The sequence below is a fragment of the Clarias gariepinus genome, chromosome 23 (assembly GCF_024256425.1).
Source record: "Clarias gariepinus isolate MV-2021 ecotype Netherlands chromosome 23, CGAR_prim_01v2, whole genome shotgun sequence".
In the NCBI taxonomy this organism is placed as follows: Eukaryota; Metazoa; Chordata; class Actinopteri; order Siluriformes; family Clariidae; genus Clarias; species Clarias gariepinus.
Window position 1 is genome coordinate 11,165,448 of NC_071122.1, and position 21,456 is coordinate 11,186,903.

The 21,456-nt window shown below is 38.0% G+C and overlaps 2 protein-coding genes across 2 annotated transcripts; one reads left to right on the forward strand and one right to left on the reverse strand.

The window, feature by feature from the left end:
* The first annotated feature begins 1,260 nt into the window (after positions 1 to 1,260).
* Positions 1,261 to 4,566, forward strand: rpl32 (ribosomal protein L32). Its single transcript, XM_053483531.1, has 4 exons — positions 1,261 to 1,388; positions 2,183 to 2,283; positions 2,830 to 3,011; positions 4,387 to 4,566. Exons 2-4 carry the CDS (start codon positions 2,188 to 2,190, stop codon positions 4,514 to 4,516), a joined length of 408 nt encoding a protein of 135 aa, XP_053339506.1. The 5' UTR covers positions 1,261 to 1,388; positions 2,183 to 2,187; the 3' UTR covers positions 4,517 to 4,566.
* A 1,729-nt stretch (positions 4,567 to 6,295) lies between these two features.
* cand2 (cullin-associated and neddylation-dissociated 2 (putative)) lies at positions 6,296 to 19,696 on the reverse strand. Its single transcript, XM_053484218.1, has 15 exons — positions 19,519 to 19,696; positions 17,467 to 17,610; positions 17,172 to 17,326; positions 16,452 to 16,575; positions 15,291 to 15,547; positions 14,963 to 15,068; positions 14,728 to 14,867; positions 14,176 to 14,462; positions 13,726 to 13,867; positions 9,159 to 10,661; positions 8,927 to 9,022; positions 8,654 to 8,823; positions 8,226 to 8,390; positions 6,864 to 6,971; positions 6,296 to 6,775 (listed from the first exon to the last, which is right to left on the reverse strand). Exons 1-15 carry the CDS (start codon positions 19,584 to 19,586, stop codon positions 6,551 to 6,553), a joined length of 3,690 nt encoding a protein of 1,229 aa, XP_053340193.1. The 5' UTR covers positions 19,587 to 19,696; the 3' UTR covers positions 6,296 to 6,550.
* Between the last annotated feature and the right edge of the window lie 1,760 nt (positions 19,697 to 21,456).

Genomic DNA, 21,456 nt, shown 5'->3' on the forward strand with positions numbered 1-21,456 from the left:
ACAAAATGAACAAGCCCAAAGACTTTCTACATTAAGCTCCACCTCTTGCCTATCTCACCCTCCTCCCAGCTACCCAACACACATACAGTACTGTACTTACTTATTCACATGATCTCAGATTAAACTTGAGGAAAATCAACAAAGAATTTAAAGCATTTATATTTTGAGCCTGGATCATACTTTAATTCATAAACTAATAGTTTAATAAATGATATATGTTTGTATTTGTTATTCAGCCTGATTTATGGCTTAATTACTTTAGTATTTTAATGCTGTCAGCCTTTTTTCATCCCTATTAAATATATTACATTATATATATTGTCCTGTTAAAGAGTTGTGGGGATCCTGGAGCCTATTCCAAAAGACCCGGGCATTATGGACATGATGCTAAACCATTACAGGGCACATACTGCATGTACGCATATGCATGCATTTACACACTACAGGCACTACAGGGGCCTGGACCCTGTCCCAGGAGAACTTAAGGTATGAGACAGGGTACACCCTGGACAGGGTGCCAATCCATCCCAGAGCACATACACATACACACACACTCACATGTTTATTTACACACTACAGGCAAATTGGGAAAGTCAATTAATCTAATTTGTATGTCTTGGACTGTGGGAGGAAACCAGAGCACCCACCATGAGGAAAACATTCAAACTCACACAGTGCTAACCACTACACGACCATGCCGCCTACAAAATACAACTATTAAATACTGTACATCATGTTTACTAAAGAAATGGCAAAAATAATAATAATAATAATAATAATAATAATAATAATGTTGTTAGTCTATTTGCTGCTCCCATTAAGGGGTTGCCAGAACATCTGATTCACACACAACTTGGCACAGGTTTTATGCTGGATGCCTTTCCTGTTTGAACCCTTAAATTTTATCTTGGCTTGGGACCGGCACTGCATCCAGTGGCTCGGGTTTGAGCATTAAATGGAAATTGAACCCGGGTCTTTCACATAGCAGGTGAGAACCCAACCACTGAGCCACCAGTGAATAATAATAATAATACAACTTTTTATAATTGCTTAAGTGTTTATTTTTTACAAAGTTTTAATGATGTTTTGTTCTTGTTTTGGACAGTTTTTTGATAGTGACGTTTATCTTTGTACCCAGGGATAAATATAAATTTTTTTTATTTTATTCTATAATTAATATCATCCCAACTGGTAATATATTAAATAAAGACAAGGGTGCGTTTGCCATTATTTTATGCCCTACCAAATGCACTAGTGTTGGACATTCGGAGGCGTTTGGAAGCCGTGTGGCTGCACTGACTTCCGGTGTTTTGGAGTTGATTTCCCAGCAACCCGCGCGCTACTTCCTCCTTTTCTCCCTTCTGTCTTTCGTGAAGACAGATTAAACGGTGAGTGGAGTGTTAATATCGGTTTCCATCGTGCTGTTCTGGCTTTGTTTTAAAGTCATCAGTTTGCAGATACACTCCATGATGTCCTTTAATCATAGATATTGTGATATTTTTTTTTCAAGCGCTTAAATAGCGTTAGATATTTAATATATTTAGAAAGAGGTACCGCTAAAGGACATGGCGGCCGGTGTGCGTTTGAGCTGGCGTTGTTTTAAGATGGACAAATATTTAGTTTGGGTGTGGTATTAAGTTTTAATGTAGCGTCAAATATTCAATATGGACTTAACATGTATATGCCTATTTTATTTAAATAAAGGTTTGAAGGTAGCCGAGAGATGCTAATGAAACCTTGCTAGTTGCTAGTGTGGTCCATGCTAACTGGCTAATAACTACACGCAGAGATTATGCATTTCTTTAAGCTTTCCAATTGTAACTTCAACTGATTTAAAATTGGTGATTTAAGGTATATAAACAGTGTATATATGAAGTGGGAGGCTGTTAATGCTTCTCTAAGTTCCAAATGTAAGCTTAGACTCTTGCGGGCGGAATGCATGTTAATCTTCATATATTTTGGGTAACTGTAGTGCTTCTTTGCTATTTTCTTTCCCTTATATTACATATGTAACTAAGTATTATTTTCCATGTAAATGTTGGAAACAATAAGTGGGTATGGTGGAGAAATATATACATTTAAATAACTTGAGTGGTATGTGTGTCTTTATATTGTATGTGTTCTGGTATTCTGTCTTAAACCTGTAACTTGTCAGTTTACTTTTTTATGATTGTTTTTGCAGCTATCATGGCCGCCCTCAGACCCCTTACCAAGCCTAAAATCGTCAAGAAAAGAACTAAAAAGTTCATCAGGCATCAATCAGACCGCTATGTAAAGATCAGGGTAAGATTTCCTATATATTTTCTGCAGCTTGAGGATTTATATAAGACATGTATGTGATTGCTGTTATTGAGCGATGTTTCGTATCTCCGTCCATCTGTCATAATATCTTGTTGTGCAACTTGCGTAGCAAGATGTAGTCACAGGATTGTATAAGAATATTTTATTTGTTTAAAATGGCTGTTTTTGTCTAAACAAATGTATAATACAGATGTTGATTGTTAGAGTATATGGTTAACTTTTTAAGTGTTTTGTTGTTGGGAAGGTATGAAATTTTATGTATTAATAAAATGATTCATGAAATATTCATGTAAAATGCAGTAAATGTCTATGTTGATTACACATGCTGCTGTTCTCTGCATTGCCAAAGAGCCCAAAAATGCAGAAAGCATCAATTCCAAGTGTGGAGACTTTATTAAGTAGAATTGATTTTGGGCGCCAGGCAATGTTTTGGCTAGATTTCCAAGTCTAAAGAATTACCAATTAATTATAAATTTAAAAGTCATGTCCGTTTGAAATAAACATTCTATCACTCTCTTCATGATGTAGAGCAACTGGAGGAAGCCAAGAGGTATTGATAACCGGGTCCGCAGGCGCTTCAAGGGCCAAATGCTGATGCCCAACATCGGTTATGGTAGCAACAAAAAGACCAAGCACATGCTGCCATCTGGCTTCAGGAAGTTCCTGGTGCACAACGTCAAAGAACTTGAAGTCCTTTTGATGAGCAACAAGTAAGAGTTTCTCAATTTGCCTTTCTCTGAGAGGTTTGGGGTGATAGGACATTTTTTTATTTTTAAATATATTGAGTTCATAAGCATACAAACACATTGCAATGTCAAAGTTTTCGGGAAACTTGTTTTCTTGGCAGTGTTCTCAGGGGTATTCAGCTTGTATCTTTGTATGACGTATCTGAAGTGTATGTGCTGTTACTAAGACATTTACCTTTACTGACAACTCGGACAGGAGATTTGCAGAACAGGTGTAAGGGCAGCTTGAACTGTCGCATCAAAAATGCGTGACTAGTATAAATTATACTTGTAAGATTTTCAAAAAAATTTCTCAGTTTATGGAAACATGCCTACTCTTGTTCTTAACATTAAAAGGTTGAAGTTCTATGGGACTAAATATAGTCTGCTTAAGAATCAATTGAGAAACCTTGTTGAAAATTTAGCATTGGAGTGAATTTAAAAATAATGCAAGCAACTGCTAAGAAGGTGAAAAATACATTGTTCAGAGTAAATATGGACAGGGTAATAAAATAAGGATGCATATGATGTTAGGGCTTTATATTTTATTGTTTAAAACATTTAAAAAGTGAAGTACATACAAAATGTAAACGAAAACTAAAACTATTATAACTAATGAACTAGATGGTTTGCTTCATATTTTTCTGCTCCTGCATCATATGTTTAAGATTAAACTTATTGCCTAGGCTTTGGGCTATTGTAATATAAACATGCATGTATTTTATCCATTCAAAATGTTCACATAAATAAAATTTAAGTATGCATGCCATTTTTTACAAACAAACAAAGAGGTGGATTGTCACTCAGCCCTGGTTTTGATGAGGCGTCCCAATCTTGTATACAGTGCGCTTGTGCAAGCTTGTTCATCTGTAAACTACAGGTTCAGTAGTATGCTGTGGGCTCTCAATCGTAATAAGGGGCATGCAGGTATAGTATTCTGCAAGTTTAGGAAATGCAGTAAATTTCTTAAGCCTAAATGCATGTAGACTGTGACCAGCTCAGCTTTCCTCTCCAGCTGTACCTGCTGAATTCACCCATGTTCTGGTTGGGTATTGAATAGGAGAGAGAGAGTGCTGCAGAGGAGTTACCCATTCCATTTCAGGCTCTACCCATAGCCTGCAGGTGGAAGATAATCTGCAACAAATCTGTAGAATTCATAAGACTTTTAAAAGCCTGATGAACATTTGCTGTACTGCTTTGGTTTCCATAGATTTTAGTAATGAATAAATTAATAAAAAAATCTGCAGGCAGCATAAGGCATCTGTAGTGCACCCCATTTCTTCAGACATTATAGAACATTTAGTTAATATACATACAATGCATATGCTTAGCTTTACTTTCTTTTTGTTTACCTTTATAGGAGCTATTGTGCGGAGATTGCCCACAACGTTTCTTCAAAGAACAGGAAGCTGATTGTCGAACGAGCGGCTCAGTTGGCCATCAAGGTCACAAACCCGAACGCAAGACTTCGCAGCGAGGAGAATGAATAATCTGGATCTATGGTATTTTCAATAAAGCAAAAAATGATTTAAAAAACACACCTCCTGCTTTGTGTGGATTTTGTTTAGCCTTACCACTTGCTGTGGCAAATAAAAGCAAAACTTCGGTTTAGTTTTTATTCCTTTGGGAGGGTGTTGTGTAACATTGGCCCTTGTTTACTACATCCAAAATGTTTAGGCATGTATACTCAGCAAAAAAAAGAAACGTCCCCTTTTCAGGACTGTATTTCAACAATAATGTTGTACAAATCCAAATAACTTTACAGATCTTCATTGTAAAGGGTTTAAACAATGTTTTCCATGCATGTTCAATTAACCATAATCAATTAATTAACATGCACCAGTGGGATGGTTGTTAAGACCTTAACAGCTTACAAAAAGTAGGCATTAAGGGTCACAGTTCTAAAAACGCCGGACACTAAAGAGACTTGTCTACCGACTGTGAAAAACACCCAAAGAAAGATGCCCAGGGTCCCTGCTCATCTGCGTAAACATGCATTAGGCATGCTGCAGGGAGGCATGAGGACTGCTGATGTGGCTAGGGGAATAAATTGCCATGTCCGCACTGTGAGACGCCTAAGACAGCGCTACAGGAAGGACAGCTGATCATCCTCGCAGTAGAAGGACACGTGTAACAACACCTGCATAGGATCGGTAAATCCAAATATCACACCTGTGTGACAGGTACAGGATGGCCACAACAACTGCCCGATTCACACCAGGAACACACAATCCCTCCATCAGTGCTCAGACTGTCTGCAATAGGCAGTCCATGAGGAGGAGATGCACTGCAGTACTTCAAGCAGCTGGTGGCCACACCAGATACTGACTGGTACTTTTGATTTTGAGCCTCCCTTCATTCAGGGACACATTGTGAAACATTTTTAGTTTATGTTCTATGGTGTTGACTCTTTTAGTGTTTATACAAATATTTACACATTAAGTTTACTGAAAGTAAAAACAGTTGAAAGTTTATATAGTTTTGGCTTATCTGAATCTTATTGCTTTATTGAGCTATAATCAGTTAGTATAAACATGAGGGTATTCAAAAATAAAATAGTGTAAAGTTAGACTTTTGCTGCCATCGTACATGCAGGGGTGATGGCGTTTCGGCACCACGCCGGATTTCCAGCGTACTGTGGCTGCTGGGGGGGAAAAAAATCAGGTTTGCGGATATTGATCTGTCATTTCTTTAGATCTGAGATGCGCAGGTGATGGAGAAGGAACAGCCAATCAGCAGGAGTGTGTGGATGTCTGTAATTGGATAGTTTTGTGGCTGTTTTGTAACACTGGACAAAGTACAGGCAGTCGAGCGCGCCCAGAAAATAAATGTTGCACATGCAGGAAGAGTCGAGTGCGTGCGGAGAACATGATAATATTCCACTGTTAATGACTGATCATGTGACTGATTAAAAAATTCGCTTGTGCTCCTTTCTTGCTGAGCTTGACCTGTCATTTAATATCGCCCACCCACTTGTCACTTTATTTAAGAAATTAGCGGAGGATAATCAATTAGTTAATCAATTCCTGTGTACTTTGGAGTACTATTATTGCCACTTACTGACCTGTCTTGGTATGGCTGTAGCATCTGTACTATTTACTTTCAGTGATTGTACTAAGATGGGCTAATAATGTCAATCTAGGCACTAAACATATTGAGAAGAAAATGCTGTATTTTCTTGAGTAATACTGGGGGCATAATGCAAATATAAAAATATCTTAAGAGCCACTTAACAATAATGATAATTGTATATATAGGCTGTACAACAAGTTATGCGTTAAAAGTGCGTTGCATACATAGTACCTCCACACCTACTCACCTCGGGGGCAAGGAAAAAAAGTTCAGGCTCAGGAATTTTTTCCACTGTCAGCCCTGTACATGACTGTTTTTGTAGATGAGTGTATAAGGCTAAATTCGATGTGGACATTATGCAATTGTGATAATAAGCCATGGGAAAAGAGAAGACCAGTATCATTTTTACTAAAATCTACCCACACAACAATGCACCTTGCTAGCAGAAAGTCCTAAGTAGTGTCCATTGACTCCACAGCGCCCGATATGGGCTCTCCCTGAACACTTTCAAAAATGCTTGCCATCTCTGCGTTGGTTCGGATCTGTGTAGCAAAGTCAGCCATTGCTGGGCTTTTCTCCACATCTCTGATGGACAAAAGAGCTGCAACTGCACGCATGGCTGAGCGCCTCAACTCTTCCTGTTTCTCAAACTCCTGCTTCACAGAACCAGCCTTAACCTATAACAAAGGGGAAATGAACCTTTTTATAATTTGTCCTTTTATACTTGTTTAGCATAGCTGATGCACCTTGCAATGAAGGATGTACCTTTGTTGTACATGTGGCTCTAAGGGGCTCCACTAGACGTTCCAACCTTTGGACAATAGCGGATGGACACAAACCGGCAAGTCTGGCCAACATGATGAAGTTTAACATCTGAGCACATCAAAATCATTTATTCATCAAATTAAAATGTTATGTAGACATTATTTTCTAAATACACTTAACAAATGGGTATTAGTGGAGAAGCAAGGTGGGGGGGGGGAGGTATCAAGGGTAGTGGTTGGAAAAAATGCTTGGTCAGTCTGGTTATAGCAGCTAAAGATGTCTTACCACAAAACTGGGTTTAACTGAAACTAAAGTGGATTTTTTTTTAATGCCTTGCACTATATAGAAGTTACTTGTTTGTACAGTATATAAAAGCACACCTATGTAGTACTGTAGTATTTTAAAAAATATTACAAAGTGTAAAATTATATTCATTTTATTCTAAATCTACACATGGAAAGGATCTTGGCATAATATAATTATACCATATAATTTTAGTATTTAGTAATATAATTGCTTCTATCGTACTGTATGTCATATCCATAAGAACTGGCAGGGGATAAATAAACAAATAACCATATTGTTTAGGGAATAAAACCTGAAGCAGAAGAGAAAATTATCAGCAGTGGGAAATACAACTGGTGCCTTTTTTTTAGGTATCATCCAAAATAATGTGGTATAAAACATTTTAAGGTACTTTATAGGTATACCTCATAAGGTACTAGGTTGTGTTATTTGGGGGTCTTGTAGATGATATTACAGTGTAAGTATGTATCCAATGATGTAAACATTAAAGCACTTCTTGTAAGTCGCTCTGGATAAGAGCATCTGCCAAATGCCCAAATGTAAATGTAAATGTCTTGAAGTCAAACCAGGAGGTGGTTGGACTACCTGCTTGGTGTCTAAAACCCTAGCCTCCCAAGAACTCTGTTAATGTCCCAAACATGAGGGAATGACTGGAGCGTGTCAGGACTGTACAGGGGCAAGTGGCAAAAACTTTTACCTAACTTCCTGTAATGTGCAAGTGGCGTTCATGAATGATTGTGTGTACCGTTTCCACAGGCAGATGTGTCTCTTCCACTAGTTGGCAATAAGTTATTCACAGGTTTTTAAGGATTAGGTGCATCACTCTGTGAATGTTCAACATAATTATTGCAAAGGCCCATTGCTGGGCCTTTCTCCACATCTCTGATCGACATTAATCTACATTCACCTCTCCTAGTAAGAGGATTTATGTGTCATAGTACTGTGCTTGAAATCTTCTGTAAATGGCAGTCAGTTTTATGCCTTTATTCATGAGAAATTTTAGTCCTGAGAATAATTAGTCCTGGTTTGACATAAGCACATCACGTATATACTCACCCTAATGTCATAGTGATCTTTTAGGCCTTCCTCTATATGGTTGAGAAACTCAAAGATGTCCAGACATTCTAGACAGTTGTCCAGAAGAGTGTACATGCATTCAAAGGCTGCTTTACGAACATCTAGCCCATCATCCACTGTATGCTTAAAGGGACCCATCTCCACCTGCAAACAAGCATCAAAACAGAAAGTTTTTATGTGCATTATTATATGATATAACAGATTTATCTGATAATAGAATTAGGTTTTTATGAAATTATAAAATTTCTTTATTTAGCTACTTTTGCTTATTTCTTCAAGGAATATTCATAGGCATGAACATTAACCTTTTTCTGATAATTATTTTTAAAAACATCCATTTTTTAAATGTGTAAAAGTATAGTTAGTTTTTACACTGTAATTGGGGTAATTCTGACGTGACACGCTACCTCTCGAATAAGCTCCTTTCTAATTTGGGTTTCCTTGTAGAGGTTTGGCAGAACTGTGGTAAGACGAGCACGTATCAGGCCAGGCTTGTTGTGAGCAGCTGAATTGAACATCACCAAGGCAACACGGCGTACATTAAGGTCTGTATCTTGGATGGTTTTTAGAAAATCACCTAGTAGGGGAAAATGTGACAATGTTACACCATTATGTATGTAATGCACCTGAACAAGTGTATTTATGCACATCTTAGTGCTGATGAAAATGAAAGTTTTTACCTATACATTCTTTAAGAAGTGAGTCAATGGGCACAGGATGGTCTACAATAGTGAATTTCACAGCTGTCACAACAGTACTACGGGCAAGGGAGGAACCTAAGAAGAAATTGCTTCATGTTAATGTTTTTTCATAATGATCTCAGTTCTCTTCAGTAAAACTATTGCCTAGATGTTGCCCCAAGCATTTGCTTTCTCTTTGGTTACAGTGGTTTGAGTTGCTAAGGATTCTTACCTGTGGATAACTGCTTCTTAAGCCTAGGCAGAAGTTCAGACGGGTTGACCAGTGTGAGTTTACCGAGACATTCTGCGACAACATTACGAGTACCCTCTTCTGGACACTCGCAATTCTTAAAGAGCAGAGACCAAATGCTTTCCACATGAGGCTTGAGACTCTCGACTGATAAAGCACTGATCACTTCTTTTAGTGAATGAAGAAGCAAGTACTGTCTTTTAGGCTGACTACCAATTTCTTTCAACAGGAATGGTAGATACTCATCTAGATTCCCCACACAGATGTTGCCTAGAGCACATGATGCAGCTGATTTCACTTCTTCATTGGGGGAACTGAAAGCCTCCATGATGATGGTCTTCAACTCTTTGTGAGTCCCCAGCTTCATGGAACGTCCGACTTCGCCAAGACAAAGAAATGATAGGATCCTTACAGACTCTGAAGTCTTTTGGTTCTTTACCTCCAAGATGAGATTGGTAATTGTTGCAGAAGCTTCTTTGGGACATACAGAAGACAGTGCTGCTACGCACTTTGCAACTGAGTAATAGGACTGTCTATGGATTGGCATGGAGTCAGCTGTTTTAGCCTTATAGAAAGGACCAGTCAAAGCTTTTATGAGTTCGTTATACCCCGTATTGCTAGTCTTGGTCACGACCAGAACTTGAAAGAATTCAACGATGGACGCAAGAGCACCTCCTTGAAGAAGTGGAGAATGGACCAAGTGAAACACTTCAGGCAAGATAGTGCCTCCTATCTTGGCTAAAGAACTTGGACAAACTTTAGCTATACATGTGGCAAGCATGATGGCCATTTGGGAAACATGCATATCACTCTCCTGAATTAGAGGAGGTAATTCATTCAACACAGACTCTGTCAAAGATTGTTTGAAACTGTCGCTGTAGTTTGTAACAAGGGTATTTAGTGTTGTTAGTGTGTTTAGCTTAAGGGCACGCTGGTTCTTTCGTAAGAATGATCCAAGAATCGGAATGCCTTCTGTCAAGATAGATTTTATGTCAATCTTAAGTGGAGACGTGGCAATGATGGATAAAGCTTTTACTGCTGTGAGCCTGGTGATTTCATTCTTTAACCTTTCCAAAAATATCTGTAGGGTAGGCTGCAGGTCTGCTCCCAACTGGTCTCCCAAGTGGCTTACAATGTGAGCCATGCAGGAAATGGCCCTCTCCTTCACTTCTTGGTCAATGTCTGCTGCTTTTAACCTCTTTAATGTACTACTAAAGACTTCTTTGGTATAGGGCTTTACATCAAAAGAAGATCGTTTATCAAGAGGCCGCATTATCTTGACTATTTGCTGAGTCACTTGAAGGGATTCAGATGTGATTTTGTAGAATGTGTCTTCAACACACAGAATTACTGGTGGCAGGATTACTTTGATGTGTGGGTGAAAGACCTCTGGGGTGTGACTAGAGAGGAGAACATGGAGAAAAGAGAGTGCATCGATTTTCATGTTGGAGGAGGCACATTTGTCTGTGAGAGAGTACATAATGCCTGTGGAAAGATTTAGAAAAAAAACATGTATTACTTGAATTGTATGAGTCATGTGTGAACTGTACAACATAAAATACGAGGATGAGTCAAAAATTATTCGCACTCTGGCTGCAGAATTTATTTAAGTAAACTTTTAGAAATGTCATAATCTCCTTGCTTTTTAATGCTTTTTGTCCCATCAGCCAACAGAGCCTTGAATGCACAAATCTTGTTCTGGGGATCAAAGGTCTGATGGAGTAAAATCAGGGCTTGTATTTACTAGCATTCTCAGGGTAGGAAATTGCTCCTAAGAGGCCAAAATTCCTCAGAATGATGCCATTTTGGTCCTATTTTCAGGAGTAGAAATTAAGGCTACTTATCAAAATTCTTAGAATAGAAAAACACTCCCTTCTCCACCAAAATGTAGGAGAGCTCCTAACTTGTTAGGAGTACCAAGGAAATGGCATTTAGGCAGAGACATGCATATAAGAGAGACTGTTTAAAAATATAAACTGACACTCAATGTTGCTCATGAAAGACATGTTTGGACAAAAATGGAATCCTTTTGAAGAAATTTTTTTATCACAAATCCCGTGTAGTGTTTAACTGGTCCAATAACGAACATATCGTACGCTGTCTCCACAGGTGACTGATAGTGTACAGGTTTTAGTAACAGCAAAGGTGCAACTTTGAAACAGTGACACAGCTTCTTCTTCTTCTTTGTCTTTCGGCTGTTCCCTTTCAGGGGTCTCCACAGCGAATCATTTGCCTCCATCTAACCCTATCCTCTGCATCCTCTTCTCTCACACCAACTAACTTCATGTCCTCTTTCACTGCATCCATAAATCTCCTCTTTGGTCTTCCTCTAGACCTCCTCCCTGGCATTTGCAACCTCAGCATCCTTCTACCGATATATTCGACCAACAGTAGCCCAATTTCCACTGGCACCCTGTAGGTCAACAACACCAGTGGCAGTTGTTGTTAACCCGGGCCACGACCGATCCGGTGGGAATTATATTCGTGATTCGCATCATTAATTTGGCAAATGTTTTACGTCGGATGCCCTTCCTGACACAACCTTCTGCCCCCCCGCTTGGTTGCATTAACAGTGACATAGCTGACAGTGTCAAAAAAAATTAATTAAACTTTGCTTTTACAGCACTGCAGATCATGCGTAGATTCATACAATTCCTCATCACGCAGTGAAATTAATAAAAAGCAAGTTTGAATCATGGAGTTGTGGACATCAACCATGGCACACATTAAAATAATAATATTTATTACATTTTATATACTTCAATATAAATAAATTTTATATACAATAATTATATTTATTACATTTTATATACTTATATTAAATTATTTAAGTGTATACAACTGTTTATTTGAGACACTTCATTAGCATGACGCTTATCTTCATTCATTACTTATCTTCACTTATCTTCTTCATTCAATGAAGACAAATTATCTTCATTCATTTTTTATCTTTAGAGGTAAGAGTAGGGGAGAATTATTTCTTTACATTTACTCCATCCTCTCTTAAGACTTTATTTCTAAAACAATTTTGATCAGACTATGATGGTCCTACACAGCTCTATTATACTGTAGGGTCTTTAAACAGGTTGGAGCAGTCCGATTAGAGGACCATCATGCAGCGAGTCATGTATCTGTCATTTTTGTCTGTATGCATAAAGCTTACACACAACTGCCGCTGATCTTTCCCTTTATTTAAAACTACAAAAACTTGTAAAAACTACAACGCCCGCTTTAACATACAGCCTACTTTATGGCTCTCAGTGTCGTAAAAAGTGGTTACACACTTTCCTCAGTCCTACTCTTCGTCAAAAGTAAGAATAGGAAGCTTTATAAATAACTTTTATATCCTATACTGAGGTTGGACTATTTCAGTCTTACTGTAAATGAAATTTGAGCGCAATTCCTACAAGTGCCCAGGGCCCATACTGACTACGAATCTTATAGTAGGAAATAGCCAAGAATTCTCAGAGTAACGCCATTTTGGTCCTACTTTTAGAAGTAGGAGTAACAGAAATTAATTAAACATTCTTAAAATAAGAAATCAACCACTAAAATGTAGGTGGGCTTTGGAGGAGTCCTAGCTGGTTAGGAGTAGCGGGGAAATGAAGTGCAGAGGAGAGACGTTTTAGTAACACCGAGTGACATGGAGCTCATAAAAGATACCTTGAACAAAAATAAAATACTTTTATTGCATGTGGTATATAACTGGTCCATTAATGAATGTCATATGCTGTCTTCTCAGCTACCTGATACTTTTTTTTTTTTTTTTAAAGTAACAATGAAGATGCAGCTTTGTAACAGTGACAGTCTGATTAGGATAGCGTCATGCAGCCGAGTCATGCAAGTTATGTGCATGAAACTTTCAAACAAGTGCCGCTGATTTCACCATTTCACTTTTCCAATGTTTAAAACTACAAAATGCTGTCAAAACTACAATTCCCACTATAATGTAAGGACTACTTTGCAATTCTCAGTGTCATACAAAGGACTGCACATGCGTTTATGTCCTACTCTGAGCTAGGAATATTTTCAGTCCTAAATGAACTTTGAGCCCGATTCCTATAAGTGATTTTTAGACCCTTAGTTAATACGGGCTCATGACTATAGGAGGGATGCTTTAACCTCTTTAGAATTAAGTTTTGTGTCGACAGTATGGGAAGGCCCTCATGATGATAAATCTGTCTTGTCACCAGTGATGATTCAGTTTAAGAAACTTTCACCACCCGTAGAGTATTGGTTCAAATTTTGTCTGCAGATATCCAAATGCTTCTGTTTATACTCTTGCATGTGTTGTTTTGGCACTAGGTGGACCTACAAAAAAAAAAACAAATCACCGCACCCTGCGCTTCTTTCATGCAAATCACAACTGGGAAATCTATTTATGCAGTAACAAATTAATTGATGAAACATGTTCACACCTGTATAACAGTGACTGGGGTGACGGTATCCTTGAACAAAAGTGCTTATAAGACAGTGCGGCCAACATAAATTGTAACATGACTGGAGTGTGGAACTCACCCTCATAGACTGAAATGAACAAGGACCATACCTGGAATAAGGACAGGAATGTGCTCTCCTAAAGACCCTGGTAGCACAATGGCTATCTCTGTTAGTATACTGAAACAGCCTTGTCTAGATTTCATGCTCTTCTCCTTCAGTTGTTTGTGTAAGGCCTTTATTACAGTGGGGACCTACAAATACAAAGGTTATCATTGTACAAACATCATACCACATACACTACCAGTACTAGTTAAAGATATCTCCAATAGACAGAATTCGGTAGTTTTTACATGATGTATACTGTAAGGGGTCTGAAACTACTACGGTATTAAATATAAAATATAATGTTTCTTCTAATTACTTTAGACTATATCCAAATAATTTGGTGGTTGGAAATGTCTCAGTTCTTTACACAGTACTAACACCTTTGAGCAAGGTTGGTAAAATATGATCTCTTAAATTAAATGTGACCATTAATATCATCACTGTTTGTCTGTACCTGTTTCTTCAAAAGAGTAACTGCAGGGTCTTCCTTAGATCCAGCATCTAAGGTAGATCCATGAGGGGGTTTCGTCTGCCGCAGTAAGGCAACAAAGGCTAAGAAAATGTCTGACTTGACATTCTCCTCTCGTTCCTTGAAACGTGACACCAGAACTGGGCACACGTTCCCATAAAGTTCCACCAGCAGGTCTCTACGGGTGCTGATAACGGCCTCCAGACATTTCACAGATGAGCGCCTTACCTTCCAGCTCATATCATCATCATCACTGTATTCATCATCAGATTCTGTAAAAAATTTATTAAAACATTACTGTCTGTTTCACAATTCTGTGCACATCAGATTATGTGGAAAAAATATTTTTACCTAAGTAGGGGTACTATTGTATTTTCTATGCTACTAACAAAAATTTGGAAAATGTCTGTTTTTCCTTTCTGGAGATGTTGAGACATGCAATAATACCAGGGCTCAAGAGGAAGAACAGGTCTGTCCACTACAGTGACTTGTTGATTACAAGATGATCAGAAATAAATGTAAAAAATTCACACTGGCCTTCATCTTCTCCATCCTCAATATCCATGGAGTCCTCCTGGTCATCTTCTGCATCATAGTTATAGTTAGGGTCGTATGTGACAAACTTCAGGCACAAGCTAATTACTGTGGAAATGTGAGGAAACATTTCCTTGGGGCATCTTCCGGGGAAAAGAGAACGTTTTTTACATGTTATGGATTAATGTGAAATCATTAAGAAATCATATGTTGATGAGCCAGAGGTTGAAAGAATTACTTGCGAACAAATGCTTCAAATGCCTGAAAGCAATTCTCTCTTAGTTCATCATCTTCTACATTGCAGAATTTTACCACCATTGGAATAATCTTTTCCAGATGCTCCCCTGAGGAAAACAGGATTTACTACAATTGATACAAAAGATAAGAGTTATATAATATATATTTGTAATGTTGTAACTAAATAGTGTGATGTAGTGTTATCACACCATGGGAATCTTTTTTAAACATTGTGCAATAGGAGCGATTTAAGAGATTTACCAACCAACTTAAAAGAAACACCAAACCTATTACTCACAGATTAAGCTGATAACAAATTGTTATCTCACCAACTCTGTGCCCTCCATGCTGGCTGATGGCAGTGAGACACTGGATGTAGGTACGTGTGTTTGCAGCAGGTGCTCCTCGAACCAGTTCACCCATGAGATGATCAGTGAGCTGCATGAAGATTGCAGGGCTACTACTGGGCACCAGTTGCCCAAGCGCCATAATGGCACGCTTCCTCACCGCCATACGAGGGCTAGTCAGTTGTGGGAGAAGGCTGGTCAAGATTGACTGGTGGAAGCCAACTAAAGTGCTGCTTAGCCTACAAAGGTTAAAACATTATGATCCATGATGTCAATGAAAATAATGCAATAAATGCGTCTTCCATGGATAGTTGTTTTGAATATGAAAACTTGAGAAAAGTTGAGGAAGTGTGGCGTGACAGTGTGTAAAGTTGAATGACTGCATGACGCTCAGTGTGTGGGAGGTTGCAGCTTTGATGAAGGTCATTCTTTATGCGTACGTGACAGGAATTTACGTGACAGGAATTGTATCATGTCATGCAAGCCCAATGGCAAAGAAATGAGAAAGAACATTTCCCCGAAATAGGTCAGAAATGCCTGGGCTTGCCTAACAAGGTACATGTGGACTCATGCTCAGGCATTTTTGACCCATTCCAGGGAAATGTTCTTCCTCATTTTTTTTTCACTTAACAACGTAGTCACATAATACCTAAAGTCTATAATTTACTACAGTCTATTATGAATGTTTCGCAACATGCCACATTCATAACACTCAGAAATTTTCCCAGGAAGGATTATACTTTACAGAGAATGATATGACCTTTATGCGCTGTATTGCAACATCAAATGTTGGAATGTGATTTTTTTTTCTGTTTCTTATTTAATTGAGTCTCTACAGAAAATATTATGTATTTACAAGTCATGCACTAAAAAATGATTCATTCATCATTTGTTACCGTCTTGGTACAATTGTGTACATGCTTTGTATACACATACAGTATAACACTAATATTGTATAACAAATTTAATTCATTATTTTTTAATCTATCAAAACATTCTTTAATGTTATTGTTTATAAATGCTGGAAAATACGGAAGCTACTGAATGCACTACAAATGAAAATGCATACTGTATGTTCATACAGTATGTGAACCTGGATGACATGGTTGAGAGTTTGATCTCAGATCAATGTTAGACACCGACCTTCCTAACATATCTGAAAGGATGTCCAAGGCTTCTAGCTGCACAGACACATCGTCCTGTTTTCCCATGGCACTGATCAACTGAGCCGTTATCTTTTTGCAGACATTAGCTGTCAGACACAAACCTGAAAGAGGTGGAGATCAGTTACAAAAAAAATAATAACATGACAGGATGCAATTCCTGGAAACTGCCTGCATTAGTTATATTACACAAAGTAGATAAATAAAAATGACTGAAATTTTGATTTATAGAACAGAATAAAAAAAATTTATAGAAAATTTTGTCTCATAGAATCACATCACAAAATGTAAAATAATTGACAAATTTTGTACTCAAAACAACAATAAATCATTTTTATAACCTTGGCTTACTATGGATGTGTAGGCAAGAAACTTTTAGGCGTTACTAATATTAAGACGAGGTATGAGTAGTGTCTACTTACTTTTTGCATAACTGTGTACAGTATAGTTGCATTTTTACCATAATTTACATTTATTTATTACATTTATTTCCATATGCTGGAATTTGGCTTAAAAAATTTTTTAAACGAACAAACATACAAATGAGACTGAATACAGGTAAGGAGATATGGGTGAAAGCCTTACTCAAATGACTTCAGTGGTAGTTTGGTAGTGCTGGGATTTTAGCACATAACTTTCTGTTCAGTAGGCCAAAGCCTTTAAACACCAAGCCACCAGGTCAAACACATGAATGTTTCACCTGCAGTTGGTGGGGGCAGCTCAGCAATAACTGTCTTAAGCCCCATGCTGGAGATGTCACGTAGCTGTTCTTTGTCAGACACCATGTTGGAGCACAACGTGTCCACCATCGTCTCCACTTGATATTCCTTTACTTTGCCCACAAGCGGACCAAGACTGCATATAGATCATAAATGTCTTACATTTAACAGCACTTGACATTCACACAGACGTTTATGACACTGATTCATGGATAATAATAATTTATAAACATTATATACAGCAAGTATTGGTGATCGGACAAATTGTTAGGCTACCATTTGACAGCCAGGTTCTGAACTTCCCCGTTTTTGTCCTCTAGAAGCTTAAGGAGCATGGCCACCACTTTCCGCTCGCTCTCCTCATCCAGTTTTATGGAATCCTTTTGAAGCTCCATCATTAGATCATTGGTGGCCATAAACCTTAAACAAAAATAACAAGCAAAAGAAGAAAGTCTGGTCAAGAAATTCAGTGAATTGTTTGTCAAAACATCAAGTTTACACGATTTTTTATTTCAACAAATACCACCAATCAAGCAAAATATCACTGGCTATTGTAAAACAACCCCAGATTGAGAGTGACGAGCAAAAATGTATACATTTTGTCTTGATATACGAGCAAGTCTTGATTTATGAGATCTACGAAATGTTATTATCGTTGCATGCGCTTCTTGTTTTGACGCACAGAGTAACATCACAGAGATCACAACTGGGCCATTGTTTTTTTCTTTAAAGCATCTTTTATTTTGTGTTTGTATGTGTGTGTCCTACAGAGCAGCCCTCCTTCCTCTCGCTGGTCGCAATCACTGCAGCTAGAATTCTTTCACAGCGATTGTGTCTAAAACTAATGACACACATGCCCTCTGCTTCCCGCGTTCAGCTGCTTGTTCTCTGCTATTTTTGAACATGCCAAACCTTACTTTTACAAGTACTACTTGGAAGAGGATTCTAGCAACAACGTGTGCAGCTCTGGTGAATTCAGTAAATTCAGTGAACGGTAAAACTTCAGTAAACTGTCTGACTACTCTACAGTAAAATATATCCAAGTTTCATTTCTATAGTATTGTCTCTTGAGTACATATAATAGTGGACCCCTGGAGGCCTCCGTACAAAAGGGTTTTGTGGCTCCCGGTGTTTTCTTTTCTGTGGGAAATGGGTCCAAATGGCTTTTCCTGTGTTTAAGGCTGCCGACCCCTGCCCTAGGCCAACTATATTTTTACTTAGCATGGCTTAAATAAAACTACAAACAAGTACAGTGATGTATGTTTTCATTCTCATCCAACCTTTGATTTTAAAAGCTTAGACCCAGAGGAAAAAATTAAAAGAAGCAAAAAAATTTAAATTTTCCTCACAGCTTCTGCAATAGACACAAGTATTACTATTGCAATCAGTTATTTTTCATGCCTTGTACCATGTTTCTGGAACCCTGACCAGGATAAAGCACTTACTGAACTGTTATTGAGGATATATGAATGACTCTGGCTTCCTGTGAAAGAAAATAAAAAACTGTGTATATTTGAAATTTTTTTCAAACTGTAGCTTTATCATTATACCCACTCTTTAAATCCAACATGAGCTTTTGTCCCAAAGCTAGAGTACAATACAATATTGTTTTTATTTTTTAATTTCATTTTTACAGATTTTTAGAAATTAATTGTTTTACTTTGGCATTTCACATGTGGAGGCACCAGTGATTCAGAAGTAGGTTTCTTTCCTGCCATGAAGGCCCAGGTTCAGTTCTCATCCAATTCTCAAACCCCAGCTACTGGTACAGTACCGGTCCCAAACCCAAATAAAAAATGGGAGGATTGCATCTGGCATAAAACCAAATTGTGTGGATCGAATGGTCCGCTGTAGCAACCCCTCCTTGATGGGATCAGCCGAAAGTCCAAAACAACACTTTGGCATTCCCCATAATGTTGTTATAACTTACTAATACAATGCTGTAACACTATTTGATAATTTTTTTGTTTAACTTACTTCATAGTGCATGTCATTTACTTGTTATGGATGAATTACCATTTAAATGTTTCACATGTGTGTTTCACATACACAATAGATTACAAATTTGTCTACTAATTTAGAATGCTTATTCATAACTGTTTCTAAGAACTGATTTATTTTCATACATGCTGTTTGCAAAGCCACGTCTTGACACATGCTGGACTTGGAATTGTTGTTTACCAATAAAAATGTGAAGTAATCCTATATTGTGACATTTATACAAAAAACACATTCAATCTGTGAAACTGGAGGACAATCCAAAAGTCCTATTTTTATAGACTGATATTAGTCATGCGGCTTTCACTCAGACCAAACAGGCACTCTTACCGAAAGTCTTTGTCAGTGGATGTCATTTTTTCCAACAGGTTGGAAATGTGGTAGGTCACATTCGACATTGCAGCTCCTCAAATATTAACACAAACAGCGGAAATGGGTCACTTTGTCAATGTTCAATGGAAATAAGCAATTTATTTCAGAAAAATAAGAACATATCTTCTGGTTCAAGGGTCTGTCTCATGTCTCTGGTGGAGGACACACTGAGAAACCTGACGCTCAGTTATAAATAGATTGGTTAAATAAATGGGTGAGCTCAAAACCACAAAACACAGCTTATAGCCTTCTGCTTAGACTCTTTACATGATATCCAGGCTTGATAGCTGTGCAATAGTTAATTTTTCCTGTATGAAAAAAAAATATGGACTTGTATTCATGGCGCTAAATAGTCACTATTTACAGAATTTGGAGATATTTTGGATGCAAATCTTTTTTGAGACTCAGTGTTGAGCTTTGGAGAGTTTGTCGCCATCTTCTGACGAATAAAAGCCTTTCAACAAAGCGTTTAGTTAAAATATAATTTGGGTTGGAATTAATTATAATTGGATGTGTCCCAAACTACAATGCGTATTCTGCAGGCATAGTATTAAACTTTGTATTTAACGATTATATGCCTCTATATTAAATGGACAAATAGTATAAAGTTCACAATGCACAATATTCTGTCTTGTTTTAGCGGGTCACCAGCTTGACCAGCAATGATACCAGCATATGTTGTGTTTTTGTGCTTGTAACGCTGGGGCCCAGCATCATTAAGGTGACCAGCATTAAACCACCATGATGCTGGTGCTGGTATGCTGCCCAACTGATGCTAGTGGAAAAAAACAGCATAGACCAGCATAGCTGGTGACCAGGTTGACCTGCAATTATACCAGCAATTGGTCCCCAGCATACCAGCACCAAAACACAACATATGCTGGTTTCTGGTCAACCTGCTCACCAACTATGCTGTTCTATGCTGTTTTTTTCAGCAGGGTGTCCATATCTGCCTGAACCCCTTCATTATTTTAAACTGTGATTTCACAAAATTGTTTGGTGTGACATTATATGGTATTGTTATTGGTAAATAAACCTTGTTCATGGCAAGATTTTGAATCTACTGTCATTTCATCTTATTACAATCGATGGAAAAGGATGACACTGAATTTAGGAATTAGGAGCTTAACTAACTAAAGTTAAACTTAACATAGAGCTAAACATGACTAGAAATTAAACACAAAAGGAACACAAAACTACAAAATGGAGTCTGGGTGCATGGCGCCCTCTGGTGTTTAACCTTGACAGATATAGAGATGTTCATGTTTATGCCTCATTTCATTAAGTTGTACTTCTTTCGTTGTCAGCCAAATACACTCCCTGTCTGGTAATCAGAGAATTAATCAGAAATGAGAATCTGGAAAAGTAGATCAGATAAAGATCAAGATTTATATTACTCATTTAAAATTCACTCATACCACTTATAAGTTATTTCAAATGTAAAAAATATTAACTAATTAGAAAACACAAACCCTCATTCATACACTACGGGCACACTACAGTCTTTGGACTGTGAGAGGAAACTGAAGTACCCGGAGGTAACCCACCAAGGGCAGTGGTAGCTCAAAGGGTTAAAGGACGGAGTTACTGATCAGAAGATCGGCGGTTCAATCCCCAGCTCCACCAGGTTGCCACTGTTGGGCCCTTGAACAAGGTCCTTAACCCTAACTGCTCCAGGGGTGCCGTATCATGGCTGACCCTGCGCTCTGACCCCAGTTATGCTGGGATATGCGAAGAAGCAATTTCCCTCTGGGATTATAAAGTTCTAATTATTATTTTTATTATTAAGCATGGGGAGAACATGCAAACTCCATGCACACAGAGATGGGAATCGAACCCTGACCCTGAAGGTGCAAGGCGACAGTGCTAACCAAACAGACAGAATTTTTTCTGGTC